At 37.6% G+C, this 16,779-nt stretch overlaps 1 protein-coding gene across 18 annotated transcripts in view; it reads left to right on the forward strand.

The window, feature by feature from the left end:
* LOC131693459 (MAP/microtubule affinity-regulating kinase 3-like) overlaps positions 1 to 16,779 on the forward strand; it is a 211,107-nt gene that overhangs the window by 185,335 nt on the left and 8,993 nt on the right. For 11 of the 18 annotated variants that reach the window (XM_058981277.1, XM_058981275.1, XM_058981279.1 and 8 more), the window contains 3 exons: positions 5,753 to 5,788; positions 6,885 to 7,037; positions 7,133 to 7,251. In XM_058981277.1, coding sequence (XP_058837260.1) covers positions 5,753 to 5,788; positions 6,885 to 7,037; positions 7,133 to 7,251 — 308 coding nt within the window. Of the gene's footprint in view, positions 1 to 1,723; positions 1,829 to 2,812; positions 3,802 to 5,752; positions 5,789 to 6,884; positions 7,038 to 7,132; positions 7,252 to 16,779 lie in introns of those variants that run through there. The other 7 variants (XM_058981283.1, XM_058981285.1, XM_058981293.1 and 4 more) reach the window with 5 other exon arrangements.

Here is a 16,779-nt window from a genome sequence, read left to right on the forward strand (position 1 = left end):
ATATGCTCTCAAGGTAGAGATATTTCGAATTTTGTCTGTTTACCAGCTTGGGAGTGGCTCTCTCGGACCCTAGCTGGCACCACTAAGAAGTAGGGGAAAGGGTACTGGTAATGATCACATAGCAGGCCCTCATGTTGCAAGATGATACAGCTTTGCTAATCAAATGGATGCGTTCCTAAATCCAAAACATTCAAAAGTATTTAAAAATCTAGAAGTTACCACAACTTTAACTATTTTAAATTCTCGGGTTCGTGGAAAGCTTATGGTCCGTATCAGAGCATTCTAAATGTTACCCTTGTAATGGCACATCTTATTTCGATATATTATTTTAAACGCTCACATATATTGATGCAGAACGCGAATAAATTTAGCTCTATTCCAAGACCCAGAATTAATTTTCCAGCCATTCTTCGCATTGCGGGGAGATGTTTTGTGATTCTTTTTTTTAAAGTTCACGAAATGTCTCTAGAAATGGTCAACCAATTTGTGCATAAAGGGTACAGTGCTTAATTTAGATAAAGTCGGGTTTTGTGTTTCGAATTTATCTCCTCAATAACTAGCACCAACATGGAACCAGGTAGACTACAAACCCCCAGTCCTAATTAAGTGATTAGTGCCAATTTGGTAATAGTTAGGAATTATCGTCTAACTGGTCCCATGTTGGTACTAGTTACTGACTGGATGAATTCGAAACACTATATCCAAATGATGCATGGTTAGTTATGCAAAAACCGGAGTGTTTTTTCAATTGATATATTTTTCGAAACGAGTTTGTTTTTTTCGATCATTTCTAGTTTAATCTTTTTATGGGAGTAAGTTGAACATTAAGGTTTTTTTTTTGATTTATAGTTATGATTATAGTAAAATCGAGCTTTATTCCGTTTGTTTATTTCCCGGGACTCTTATTGCGACCTCATAAAACTAATGATTAATAAATGTTGTGTTTTAAAATCTTATATAAAGTATTATTGGTCTAAAAAACATTTTTAAGATAGTTATTTGATGGTATAATCTAAAAATTATGCTGTTTAAATTTCTTAGGATGAGTTCTACTTCAATACTACGGTACACTTTCCCTATCATCCAATTTTTATTTTTCCCTTTTTTCTAGTAATACTTCAATCATTGTGCATACTACCCTTGCTTCAATCACGCTTTCCGTTGCTTATATGGTATAGCTACGTATCGGACATTTCTCCTCAGAAAAAATGACAAACTATTTCAATATTTTGTAACGACAGTGAACAATCGAGCGAATTCCAATAGCGTAGAAAATTGCTCAGGAACAATACTTGAAGAAAACATTGTGCATCCTCTCACTCTTGCTATCAAATGCTACAAGAATCAAAATTTTACACACACAAATTTCGGCCGTCAAAAAAAACCCAACCAAAATTTGCTCATGTCATCCAATCAAACTAGTACCATAGCAGCAAAATCAATGCCTACTGTATATGTAATTCCGTGCCGAAATCAAAGTAGTAGCAGCGGACATGTTTTTAGTCTCATAACCAGCGCTGAAAAAAGTCGCCTTAGCAGCCAAAATTCAACAAATCACTCTCTCTTTATTTTTTATCGTTTCTCTTTCTAATCCATCACAGCTGTTCTACATTCCACCAATGACTAAACAAATAAAAAAATTCTTTCAATACACACCACCAACCAAATCGCATTCGTTTATTCTGATTGCAAAATTTCTTTTTTTCTTCTCCCATTTTTCTAGGCTGAATCATGAGACTAAATAAGTAAACAAACAAAGATACAATACAAATGAGATCCCCATATCCGCTACTGAATACACACACGAATATACAAGTGGGACATATTTTAGCAAATCTTATCCTAATCGTAGTAGTCATACGAGAGAAAGTAATCAAAACGACCGTGATAGGGTGTGTGTTTGTAGACTTTGAAAAAGTTTGTTTTTTGTATTGTGTAAAATACAAACAAAATATTATCCACACCGTTGAAAGCAGCCGAGAGATACGGAACACGGGGCTTGAAGTTTGTAGCTCTTAGGTTTATATTTGAAAGTGACGTAAAAATCTTTCGCCTTATATTTGGGTTCCATCGACTGATTTTTGCTTGTGCGAAATAAGCAAGAAAAAAAATGTATTTCACTGATTAGATAGAATATTTGAATTTGTACGCTAGCTCAGTCTGTTGCAGAACAGCCGGCAAGTTCTAAGTCTATTACGCGGTAATACTGTTGGAACTTGTGGAAATTATGCTACAGGCAGTTTCTCTAAACATTGGCCAAGGAGAGATTAGTATTTTCAATTGTAGCTTTTATTTGCATAAAACTCTCTAATGGAATCATTACGTTGTAAACAAAATTATATAAAGTGAGAGGATGTACAAAAAAACACACACACAATCTAATTAATGTATGTACTTACGTTTCGGTAATCATAGGCAATTCACAAAAAAAATAGGCGCTAGTGAACTACGCTCGAATTGTTCTCAAAAATTGTCGATTTGCGATGCGGGCGACATCTGTTTGTCAGTGATTTCATAAATGAGATTGACGTTTCGAAATTTCGTCACAGCCATCGCGCATAGTATAAAACAGTTTTTTTTTCGAATGATTTCTAGTCTAGTCGTCATCGGAATAGTTCAAACGAGTGGAACAATGCAAGTCAATTCGCCTTCGCGTAACTGTCCTCCTATCCTCTACTGTCTTTGTTTCATTTTTCTCGATCCGATATTCTGTTGCATTACAGATGATTAGGACACCAATTTGCAGACACTTCATTTTCCCTTTTACTTTTATTCGTATTTTTCTCTTCATTTTCTTTCTTTTTTCTTTTAGTTTCAAAATTAAAAACAATCGTGAGACCGGCGGTGAGATAGACGCCCGAGTGTGATAGGCATAAAGTGAATGCAATGTAACACACACACAAACACACATAATTTGTTAGCGTTTAGAACAGCTTGACGAAACGATTTGAAAAACACACACACACACACACACACAATTGCAGACGATGTTTATTATTTAATCGACACACCAATATAATCAAACGAGGAAAATGAGTTAAGGAACATCCTAAGTTGCCTAGGAATACCGAGTTTATGAATAGATTTATCGTCAATGGTATTTTTCAGTTCGTTTTTAAGGTTAATGTTAGAAAAAAAAAATTGAGAGCTTTTAGTGAAAATTTTAGTATTATACCATATAAATTATTACTTATATGTTTTCATCCCGTTGCGAAAAATAAGGGTAGGATTATAGACAGCAGAGCGAGCCCTCTCACAACTGAGGAGAGGTAAAGGCAATCTAATCTATTGATTTTAACTAATCACTAGCTATTTACGTTTGCTTCGCCAAACCAATGCGTCCACGCACTGTGAGGCGGCTCTCACAATCGAGCATAGAAGAGAGTGGACCATTCCAAAAAGACAACTTTTTGTGTAGAGATCTTCTATCGCAACATCTGAATGTTATTTGATCCTCTGTGTAGGTGTTAGGCCCGACAAGTAACTGTGAAAGGCAACTTTAATAATACGCTAGCGAATTAACCTTTATCCATTGTAAATTTTAAAAGCAATAAAACCTGGAAAGCTATACTTTCGCTAAAAAAAACGATGAAATATGTACCGATTCTAAACAACAGAATGACACTTCCCCTTCAGCTGAACGCCACGCCACTGTACGGACCGATCAAGCAACTCAAACTCAACTAGATATTTGGTTTATCAGTGAATAGTTTTCTTTTCTGCAGGGTGGATGCTTTTGAAAACTCATAGGGGAATTGTGGGAAAAACCGACACTGTGGGTAAAACCGACACCCCACAACTTTTCCTAGAAATCAAATTTTTATTCATTTCATAATGATACAATATTATTAGTACGTTTATTTAGAGCATTTGAAGAAAAATTGGATTTACGTTAGTGCGCCGAATGTCATAAAAATTAACAAAACATTCGACAGCAGCGTTCATACTCGTCTGGATGTAAAATTTCGTTGGTAGATTTTAAGGTTTTAACCGAACGAAAGCTTTTCAAATCACTCCATTTTTCAGTACCTATTATTATCGGCCTGTCCTATGATCAACTAGGTGCATTGAAGACGAGTTTGAAAAATTCAATATTTTTAATTGCTTTTATAAAAAAATGTGCGCTGTTGGGGTAAAACCGACACCCTATGGTTAGGGTAAAACCGACACGCTGTTAAGATGGTTGTGTATACTTGCGATTCATTCCACAATGCTGGGGATCTTTGTGACACTTCAATTAGCCTATTAGAACACTATAGTATTAGCAGAAATACACAGAAATACTTTTATTGTGTTTATTTCTTGTAAGTCTCTTTAAAAATCAAAAATTGGAATTTTTGCTTATCTGATTCTAACGAAGCTTTTGCTATTTCTGCAAAAAGGTCATCAAACCGAATTTCTAGTGTTCTTTTGGTTTGTCATAGACGAATTTTATCACAATGAGACAATGGTATTATGTATACTCCAATAGATCTTTGATGATCAGAGTCCGAAAAATCAAATCTGAAAACGATAGTTTTACTAAGAAGTGTGTGTGTGTCACTTATAAGTGAATGAATCCAATTAGCAGAACGTAGAACGCTTGAAAATCTTCTCTTATGAAATAAAATGACACTGGAGGTTGCAATGATGTGCGCAAGGATTATTTGGAAATACTCATATCAATAAATAATCCTATAGCATAAAATACTCTTATTTATAGTACTACGCTTTCGAACTTTCTTCCCCTCACTACATGATGAAGCAATAAAAAGCACATATTTGCATCATACATACTCACACTTTATTAATCACGCATATATCTCATTTTTAATAAAGATAAAGATTTTAATAAAGTGGAGAGAAAATAAATTAAAGGGGGTGTCGATCTTACCCCTATGGGGTGTCGGTTTTACCCGCAGTGCTTACAAAAAGTCACTTTGTTTTCCAAGTTTTACAACCAATTTTTTTTAATGAAATTAATTTTTTGAAGCGCTGAAAAAATTAAGTCTTGTTAAGAATTTTCTGAAGAAGCATTTTGCATAAAAATTATAATTTTATTGGTTTTGTGGCAACTTAGAAAAAGTGTTAAGCTTAAGGTGTCGGTTTTAACCATAATTCCCCTACTGGAAATTGTTTAAATTATGGTTTTAGTTTTGGTTTTCACTGCATTGCGTTTTTATTATTTTTTTGCTTCTTTTCACTGGAAAGTCACGATTGCACACAAACATAACAGTTCGAGCACACTTACCCACACAACCCGGTCTGTCCTGTCATCTGCAAGTAGCTACTTACTCCTAGCGATCAATGGTTCATGTAAATAACTTTGCTTTATCATGTACTAAACACCTATTCTAACCAACAGCAACCTTGAGTGTTTGGTAGTGTCGAATTTGTGTGATGGGTTACGGTTTTTTTCTCTTTTTTTCGTAGCAAAATATGTACTACAACAATCCCTCTATTGCGCGCGAGTTAAAAAACCAACCAATAGGAATTAATTTTTTTGTTAACCAACAAACTGATCTGCCGCTACATTTCGCTACAAAAATAACCGAAAACGCTGTAGTATCAAGAGACAAATATTCCCCTCTATCTTCGCTCCGAATCTAGTTCACGTTAGTCACTTTAGTCTAACCTTAGTTTATACTATCCAACCTTTGTTCTGATTGTTCTTTCCGTACTTTTAATTTCTCTAACCCCTGTGTTCTTTTTCCGTTTTCGTTTCGTCGTTAACCGATATTTGCGTTTTTCTTTTATTTTCCGTTCGTTTTAGGCCCAACGAAGGCCAACCAAATACTTCATCAAATAGGTAAATATGATTAATTGAAAACTATTTGTAACTCCATCACTTTTTTACAATTAGTTTTTTTCTTCGGAACTTGCAAGTTTCCTCTTATTTTGAACACATCTCTTCACACACACTCAAACATCTATTTGAAGGTTAAAATCTTAGAGATATGTAGAAACACACACACACATACACTAGTTGTTACCGACAGCAGTACAAGACAGCTAGACACAATCACATGTAGAGGGAGTTATCTGTACACAATCGAAGTAGTCGGTTCTCTCTGCGCGCCATCTGTTTTCGCCAAACCGAAACTGAAGTAGTGGAAGCGAAAGTTATTTACATGAATTCATACAGCGGACGCCAAAAGTTTCAATTTATGTTCTGTTGTCTCTGAATGTCGTTTCTGAATGTCGTCTCTCCGCGTTAATGTTAATTGTAACACGTTTCTACCTCTAAAATGCTTTGTGTGCATCCTGCATCGCCATACGTTGGTTGTGTTTGTTTGTTGCATGTAGTTATAAATGTTGTGTGCGCCTTTCCCATTCAAATATCGACCAAAGAGAGAATCCAGTACACATTCAAGCATTTTTTCGAACTAAAAATGCACGCTTTTTTACTCTAGTGGGCTGGTTGTACTTTCTCAGCCTACTATTTTTCTATTATCCACGAATCCTAGGTAAGTTAACTCCCTCTATTTGATCGTTTAGTTTATTGTTCAGTTCTGCAAAAGAAGTTAAAATTTTCGAACAACAACACAGAATAAAAAAGACCCCTCACGAGTACCGAAAATCATATAAGATCACTTGTTAGCGTAGAGTTAGGGCCATTGAGTGCTAATTGCAAAAATTACCTTTCTTTTCTATTTCTCTCCCATTCTTTTATTGCGCTCCACTGCGAAATTTTCAAAAAAAAACTCAAAACCGAACGAATCCTTGTCACAAACGTTCACATGTTCACGTGTGCCAACATCAACCTTCATCACACCCATGCTTGAAAATTGCCAATTTGTAAAAATCTATAAAAAATGAACCACCGTTCTCATAATGGGGTAAATGAACCAAAAAAAAACACCGTCACCCGAAACCACCACCCCTTGGACTACAACTATATTAAGCAGTGGCTCGAACGCGGAGGAACCAGTGAAACCACGCGTGCTACGTTTCACCTGGTCGATGAAGACCACATCCCCGAGGCTACCGGACGAGATTATGGCGGAGATACGGTCTGTGCTGGATAAGAACAATTGTGATTACGAGCAGCGGGAGAGGTAAGAGTTGGTTTTGCCATTGTGTTTGCCTACATAAAAAATATGTGCGTTGCAAAGTCGCTCGTGTACTTATTCTGTGACATCTACCATTTTAGGTTTGTTCTACTGTGCGTGCACGGTGACCCCAATACGGATTCGTTGGTGCAATGGGAGATTGAAGTCTGCAAGCTGCCGCGGCTGTCCCTCAACGGTGTGCGGTTCAAGAGAATATCAGGTAGGAATTGCTGGATTTTGCTTAGTTTTAGTCCTATTCTGGGGTTTCGTCTCATCAGTAGTTTCGATTTCATTAGTTCTCATAAACTTATTCAGAACTCATTCTCTTGCGGGACTTCACGCAGGACTAGAAGTTTGTTCAGAAACACAAATGGAGTTTTCTTTTTTTGGAGATAGCGCCAATGTAGACGGGCTTTCGGCAACTCATGGGGACTCAAACCCTAGTACATTCAGTGGATCTATACAACAATTGTTAGACGGGTGGCTTACGGGTGCCTTGTTTGAAGAAACAAGAACTTTTTTGTGCATGCCGTCTAAAAGTTACTGGGCCCTGGAACAGTGGCCCAATAGATCGTGCAACTAGCCACACAAAACTGTGGCCCCAAATGGTTACTTGGGATGAGTATACACTTGCCCCCACTGACCTTACACTCACATGTAGTTTTCCTTTTAGAACTTTCAATGTGAGAATTCCTCTTCGCAAGGAATGGCTCTCTGGCTGGATGAAGCGACAACTTGAAGAATACGTAGTGTGTTATACTGACGGTTCTTTGTTGGTGGGTTGAGCCGGTACAGGTGTCTATTGTCGTGAAATGGTTGATATTGCACCATATTCCAAGCAGAAATCTTTGCGATTCTGTGTGGCGTACAATCGGCACGTCAACAGGGAATTTGCGGTAAAACAATCTATTTTTGCTCTGACAGTCAGGCTGCCCTGAAAGCACTTAGTTCGGCAGATTCGAGATCGAAATTAGTAGTCGCATGTCGAACTAAAATCGAAGAACTTAGCATATCAAATGCTATCTACCTTCTATGAGTACCCGGTCATTCCGGTATTACTGGAAATGAATGGGCCGAAGAATTGGCGCTGCGACTGACTTTGTTGGTCCAGAAGCAGTACTACCACTTTCGATAAGTCTGATAAAGCACAGGATTCGCTTTTAGGCTGCCGAACATGCCAACTATATCGTACGGGCTTAATATCGTATGGGCTTAATATCGCACGGGCTTAATTTTTGTCGTCTGCTAATTAGGGTTAATTGTTATGTGTCGTTATTTTGCTTCCCCCTACATTAGCACTTCCCCAATCCTTCCCATAAGGGAGATGATGAAAAAACGATTCATGGCATGGCACAAATCTCCGATCAACATGGAGAACGCGCCATTTGAGCCAGACGCTACTGAATCCTGACTAATGCTTGAAGTTCAGCTCACTAGTAGTTCAAATCGCCTGCGAGAAAGCCTAAAGCTCGTTATCGCATTGAATAAGAAACTTTAGTATGTCTCTGAGTTTCAGTCGTCCAAACACGGTGCCATTTATGTAAGGACGTTTGAAAACTCGAAATCACAATTGTGCTCTTGCTGGGCAATTGCAAATCAGATGATATGAGGTTGCGTAGTCGGATTCACAAAGATCACATGAAAATGACTCACATGAAAAAAAACCTGGTCAGAAAGATATGTTTCGAAATCACACGGCACAATTGTTTTAGGATTGCTTTTGTTTGACAACACGTTTGCAGATTTCTCCAAAAATTGCGGTGCTCGGATGAAGTCCAGGACTGGATTTTTCTCTTACCCAACTTGTTGAAATTGGTAGAGCGGGTTCAGCACCAACGAAAGTAATTGATACATTTGCCTTGGTCAATTCGTCAGCCCATTCATTTCCAGTAATACCGGAATGTCCGGGCACACAGACAAGGTAAATCGTGTTGTTCTTCGATCAGGGTTCGGTATGCAATCACTAGCTTGGACCGTGATTTGTCCGAGCTAAGGGCCGTGATTTCAACCTGACTATCGGAGCAGTAGTTTTTTTTTTACTTTGCCGGATAAGCTCTGTTGAAGAACCGATTGTAGCCCGCACATAATGGCGAAGACTTCTGCTTGGAATACAGTATAGTATCTACCTAGCGAGTGAAATTGCTCCAATCTCATTTCATGACAGTAGACACCAGCACCAGCACGTCCCTCCATCAGAGAACCGTGAGTGTAACAGATCACTTGCGTTTGTTGTTGTCTCTCCATGTAGCCACACAATCACCCCTCTCGAAAGGGAATCTTCACATGGTATGTCCTGTATAGAAAACTACATGCGAGTGTAATTTCGCTGGGAGCGCGAATATCTTCACCCCATTTAACCATTTGTGACCACAGTCGTGTATGACTGCTAGCAAGATCAACATGGTTACTGTTCCCAAGACCATCATCAAATCAGCTCCAAATCAGCAAAAAAAACAAAATCTATATATCGAAAGTTGCGAATAACTCCAGCAATCAAAACGTAATTAAATTTGTTCACCGCACGCAGCTGTGGCCGAAGTTATAAGCATTTGAAGCTGGAATACATTTTACTGTAAGCGTTTGGAGCTGTAGTGCATTTTGCTCTTAATTCACTTTGGAAATTTGGAATCCGCAGAACAAGTACAAACTATTTAACGATCAAAACGCAATAAGTTTTTAAACGCATGGTAAACTCTTATTCCATACTACGGCACGTTCGAGTAATTCTTGTGTATGGTAAAAAACGAACCTAATCAGTATCAAAAGAGAAAGATTCTGAAATGAGAACAAAGTGAGATTTTGGAAAATATGCGAGCGTTTTTTCAAATCATTTTACAATGTTTCATAAGAGCTTAAAATGAAGAAACTGATCACAAAAATTAAAAAAAATATTATATAACAATATTATCTCATATGAACTTATTTCTAATCCATTGGACATGAAAACAAAAGAATTGCAATATGGTCGTAAAAATAATCAAAAAAAAATTTACTCTGAATCAAACTGATTCAGCATCCGATTCTTTGTCAGACATGTCTGACCACTCGTTAACATTGAATTGCATTGACGGATTTCATGTAACCCTGAATGACCTCCTCGTACTCGGAATCTCGTTTTGGTTTTTTAGATTTTTGAACTATAAATGGATCGCTCCAAGAAAGTGCAGCCACCAACACATCCTGAATGTTTGCTTTAGGAGATACCTTTCACGATTAGATATTATTAGATCAACAAAGCAATTGTCATGTCATTGTAAACTAACTTTTCGTGATCCATATATCCGATTCATCTTGTGCCTAAACACTTACAAAAATTGAAATTTACATGCGACGTAAACAATATTGCGAGTGCGACGTATTTTGCTGTCTAATATTGGATTTTTACATGTTCATGTGAAATAAAATATTGTGTCTCTTTTGATGTAGAACACGGTTGAATGGAGATGGAGAATTGTGAACCAAGCGAATTTTTACATGTTCTTGAATATTCAAAGGAATTGTGACAGTCCTTTTATGTGCATATTGCGAGATGTAAATATTTTTAAGTGTGTACGATGCGCCAATTCTCCCGCCTCTTCAGAATAATATGCTAAAGGTGAGGGCTGAAAAAATATTACATCCATAATGACTGTTTTTTGTTTGGGAGGCATTTCGTGCAGATACACATGAATATAATATTTGCGTTTTGATTGCTGGAGTTTTTCAAACCTTTCGATATATAGTTTTTAGTATTTTTGCTGCGGCTTCTGATTGGGAGCCTCAGATTTGATGAAAACCGGTAATGTTCCGGATCTTCAAAGCTTCATATCTCCGGTCACAAGGGCGTGCGGTGAACAAATTTGATTACATCGTGATCGCTGAAGTTTTTCGAAATTTTAAGGGCATAATTATTTGTACTTTTTCATTAGATTCTGGATTAGGCCTCTGATTTGATGAAAACCGGTAATGTTCCGGATATTCAAAGCCCCATACTTCCGGCAACAGTTACGTGCGGTAAACAAATTAGGTTGCATTTTATTTCCTAAAAAATTCCGCAACTTTTGGTGAATATATTGTCATACTTTTTCAGCGGTTTCCAATTAATTGCCTTTTTGGTCGGATTTCTTCCACTGTGCACTGAGTTAGAGACTCGCGTAACACAGTAAAGGAAAAAATTAAGCAAACTGCAAAAACTAGCTTGTATTGCAACAACTGGGGTAATTCGAAGCACATCTTCCGTGGCTCTAAATGCTCTTCTAAATCTTCTACCGCTCCATCAGTTCGTGGAATTATAGGCAGGAAAAAGTTCCTTTCAATTGATTCGATCTACAAAAATTGTAGAAGGAGATTTGATAGGACATCAAATAAATGAGCGATCTCTGCAATAACGTAGCCCCCATATCTATTTGACCCCATTCTACTCTATATAAAATTCAATGTTGGTATGTATGCTGTTTATGGACTACCAAATGGCTTAACCGAGTGTCGTAAAAAAATTTACCTAGTAGTCGTTTGTTATGGGGCGTGTTTATGTGTCATTAGTTGGGGATTATCTGCCCGCCAGATGGAGCTTCGGAACAAATCGTTTTTTACTCCTATTTCGTTGAAAGTCGCAGCAGCCGTAATACATTTTTTATTCATGTTAAGTAAAAAACCTTCAAAATAATTTTGATCAAATTTTTGTATTGGATGCTCCACTGTGCCTCGGTACGAAACTGCACCTTGATTTAGGAACTCTTGATTTCAGACGCATGCTCTACGACATGGTAGTAGGAACCCAGTGACTCAATTCTTGGCCAGATGCCACGACTGTACGTCTGTGAAACTTGATAATCGAAATCCTGACGCGAGAGACTCACCGAATCCCCAATCAACAAAAATCCGGTAAATAATGCTGAATTTCGGCAAAATAATTTCGCTGTGTAGACAACGTTTCGCTACGTAATTCAGAATACAAGGGAGCTCCCCCGGCACTTCTAAGGCTCGGTTAGCCATTGAGAATATTTTAAACCCTCTCAAAAATTTTAACCATCGCATGACACTATGGAATTGGGGTTCCCTGTTTGATGGATTTTTACCACTGGAACAGCTGATCTGTAGCGTAATTTTTTGGATTATAGAGGTTTTAATCTCAGGGTCAATCGTCTCTTTTTCGGTTTAGAAAAAATTCTTTAGAAAAATCTTTAACCCTATGTGCGGGGTTGAGAATCGAACCCAGGTGAGCTGCGTACAAGGCAATTATCTTACCAATCACAATACATACGCGAACGGAGGTCTTAGTGGAATGTACGTAATGTTTCAAAGTTTTTCTTCCATTTAATTCCACTCCAACATAGTGGAATTAAATGGAAGAAAATCTTTGAAGCATTACCAATCACGCTATGCCTGCCCCTCCGTAGTGTAATTCTTAGCCGATTGGAACAACCACTACCGACTCTATACGGTTTATCTAGGCGGCTCGAAAATGAAGCTGACATTTATGGGGAACTAAGGGTTTCAGCGTGAAAAAACACTTCTTTTTTGCGGATTTTTTAGAAGTTTGTGTGAAGCGAATTGATCAAAACTTTTGTTCATTATAATGTATCATTTCAATAGCATTCTGCAATTTTTCTATGTAAAAATATCGACAAGCGACTCGGTGACGAAGCTTTTTGTAGAACGTCTCTGGAGAAAAAAAACATGATTTGTGGTGTTAGCTGCCATTCAAAAGCTACTTAACCGATTTATTTCATACTTTGCATACACATTCTACGTAAAAATACCCAACCCCTACGTTGAGTTTTCGCCACCGTAACTGTAACAGTTCTGAGTGAAAATATAGACAAACCAGCAAAAGGAAAAGTAACATCACTCTACTCAGACATGACCATGCGTCCTCCTCACGCACACCTAATGTCCCTTGGATTAATTCCATACTTGGTCAAACAAGCACCAAATAAATATAGAAATTAATCTGCTCAGTCCAGAGCCCGATTTGCATCGCCCGGCGAATACGTCTTCCCTTATAATACCATAAAAACGAGAATTTAACATTCGGAATACCAAGGGGGTCAAAAAATGGGAACGCTTACTTTGACCGGTCATATCTCAACTGCTACCTAATCGATCTTAAATCTGTCTCACCACTGGAAAGGTATGTAAACACATCGCATCGAAAAAATAGAATAATAGGGTTTTCTACCGTAAGCTATAGTGCAAAAAGTAAAACAAAGTCAGCGATGAAAAAAATGGGAGCGCTACTTTAATTGGCCATATTTTAGCTGTTTGTTCACCGATTTCAATTTTTTCTTCAGCATTCGATAGTAATATCCTTTGTACAAACGGTGATCAAAAAGTGAATGTAAACAAATTTGTATATCTCAAGTAACTGTAAAAACAGTAATAGAAAGTCAGTACAGACAATATGAGTTTTTCAGTTCAAACAATCGTATCTCAGCCGTTTGTCCACCAATTTCAGTTTTCCTTACACCTATAATATTCTTAGAGCTTCTAGAATTGTAATGTATGCAATATATAGTAGATTTTCAAAAGTTTTAGGCGGAAATACTTTTTAAAAGTTTTAGGCGGTATGATTTTCACAATGCACGTGGCACATGTTTGTTTAAAATTTTTTGGGTCTTTAGTTTTACGGTTTGAAATGTTTACATGTTCACTGAATAATTCTGCGTATTGCATATAGATATTATTATATCAAAATGTTCGTACAAACATGGAGAAACGTAATATTGTATGTAAGTTACAAAATAATAGTGTGTAGGAAAAAAATCAGTAAAAATGAAGAAGTTCAGAATTTTTAAAATATTCGTCATATAACTTTGATGTTTTTTTTTATACACAAATTGATTGTAATTGATGGCAGCTACAATTTCCTATATTTTCTCAAGAAATAGACAAAAGTACGTAGAACTACAGAAATTTCATTTAATTGGCACATAACTTGGAATTCAAAGCGACGACTTATACTTCTTTATACACCAATCGATTGTAATTGGATTTCGTTTACAATTTCTGAACGATCAATTTTTATATTTTCTCAAAAATAAGACAAAAATACGTAGAAGTACAGAAATTTAATAACTTCGAATTCAAAGCGTTGACTTGTACCCTTTCACGTACCAATCGATTGCAATTGATTTCAGCAAACAATTTCTTAAAGAGCAAATTCTTATATTTTCTCAGAAAATAGACATAAATTCGTAGAAGCACGGGATTTTTTTAGTTTGCAACTTCGAGTTCAAAGCGATTACCTATATTTCTTTACATACCGATCGGTTGTAATTGATTTCGGCTATAATGTCCGAAAATACAGATTTTTGTATCTATTGCATACATTACAAATCCAGAAGCCCTAAGAATTTTATTGGTGTAAGAAAAATTGAAAATGGTTGACAAACGGCCGAGATACGATTATTTGAACTGAAAAGTTCATTTTGTCTGTACTGACTTTCAATTTTTGTTTTTATAATTACAAATTTGTTTTCCATCACTTTTTTTTCCCTCTCGCAGGTTGATGGGATTGACGGTATTGTAAACATCATCAAGCCACAATATATTCAATAGAGTTATCTAAATATAAGGACCTTCGCTCTTTTTAGTTTTTATTTGCACCAAGTTCTACTACTAGAGGTTAATTAGTTCTCATGTTAATAATCCACCAAACATTATGACTACTGAGGATTTGATTTATATAAGAAGCCCGCTTCAAGATGTTGATTACAATACGCCTCGATAGTGGTGTGTCGAGGAGGCCGGGAGGGCTGATATGAGCCTTTTGTATGTTCTATACCTTTCCTCTATTCACCAGCTCATAACCAACAATCAACCAGTAACAAATAGATAATTGAGAAAGGATGTGCTATGTGTGGTGATTGGCTATTCAAGTATTAGTAGTGTTTGAAGTACTAATGTATGTCTCATGTGATGATCATAACTTCAGCTGTATCTTGTACCTATCTAATCTATTACGTCTCTCATATATTGTCTTTTATTTCTTCTTTTCGAGTCCTATACTGCCATTCTACACCCGCCTTCAGCTGAATCAACAACGATGGTGATAGTGAACGTCTTAACACTCACTCATTCTCAAACGCGGTCTCAGCGGGAACCTACAAAAATGCCATCGTGCACGCGATTACGAATCGGTCATGTCCGAAAGTCTATCCTTGATCCTAGAAGCCTAGGTCCATGTCTTCAGCTGGACCAATTAAGAAAATACGCCCATACCTATTAGACAACACGTCTCATGGCGACATGACCGGGAACCCTATCGATATAAACGATCTCACTCTCTGCCAGAATTCAAACCGCGCACTGAAAATTTAATATCAGACTCACGGTTCGCGCAACCATTCAAGAACATACGTTACAAAATCACGTCAGCGCACAAACGTTAGAGCCCCTCGCGATTTTCCAAGCAACATACGAACTCGCAAACATGATTACACCCCGGTGATAAGGTGAAAATCTCAGCACTCATAAACTTACCAACACGATCTCAAGTGTCAACCTACAAACTCCCGCGCTCGCGCCATCATGAATCGGGATCGTCCGGAAGTATCTATCCTCGGTACAACAATCTAGGTCCTTGTTAATTATTAAAAAAATAATAAAATTGAAAAATAACTACCATATCCACTAGACAAAACGTTCCATGGCGACATGACCGGAAACTCTAGTGATATGGGGTAACTCTCTCCCTGTCAGAATGTGATCCGTACACCGAAAACTAAAGATCAGAATGACGGTCCGCGAATATATGAATCGCCGCAGGGTTTCAAAATCGAATTTATACACGCGAAGTCACATACACGCGAGCACACGCGACAAACACGTCAACATACGAACGCTTAAGCCCTTCGCGATCATCTACGCACACCTATGCCCGCGATCGCGTAAACTTGATAACACTGCGGCAATTGTGTGAACGTTTTAGTACTTACGAAGTTACAAACGCGATCTCAAACGCCAACCCGCAAATGCGCGATCATGAATCGGTCACGTCCGGAAATCTTTAACCTTCATTCTAGCAATTTAGGTCCATACATTCAGTTGGACCAATCAAAAAAAAAAATAAAGCTCATATCCACTAGACCACGCGTTCTACGACGACATGATTGGGAACTCTAATGATATGGAAGAACCCACTTCCTTCTGGAATCTGAACCGTACACAAAAAATTAAGTATCAGATTCACGGTCCGCGCGCGATTATTCTAGAACACACGCGAATATGCGAAAGGCACACGGTTATGAAATAGAATTTATGCACGCGAAGTTACACGTTAGCACACGCGACATACAAACGCATACGCGATCGAGCACATTAACGCACAAATGTTCGAGCCCTTCGCGATGATACACGCGATTCCGAGTCCCTACGCCCGCACATGCCTGAACCGTACAATGAATATCACATTCAGAATCACGGCCCGCTACAATTGGCCTATTGCAGTGTTTTATTGAGCGACATTGCCTGTCTCGTCTGCAATTTGTAGTATGTGATTCTGACGGGGAGCCCTTCCGAGAACCTAGCTCTACAGCTCCAGTAGGACAACTCTCGAAAAAAAAAAAAATTGTTTTCCATCACTTTTTGGTAATTGTTTTTGTAAAAGATATACCTATTCAATGATGAAGACAAATTTGAAATCGGTGAACAAACAGTTAAGATATGGCCAGTCAAGGTAGTGTTCCCATTGTTTTCTTCACTGACTTTGTTTTACTTATTTCACTATAACTTACCGGAAACCACCCCTGTTATTTTTTTCAGTGCA

Source organism: Topomyia yanbarensis, chromosome 3 (assembly GCF_030247195.1).
Source record: "Topomyia yanbarensis strain Yona2022 chromosome 3, ASM3024719v1, whole genome shotgun sequence".
Classification (NCBI taxonomy): Eukaryota; Metazoa; Arthropoda; class Insecta; order Diptera; family Culicidae; genus Topomyia; species Topomyia yanbarensis.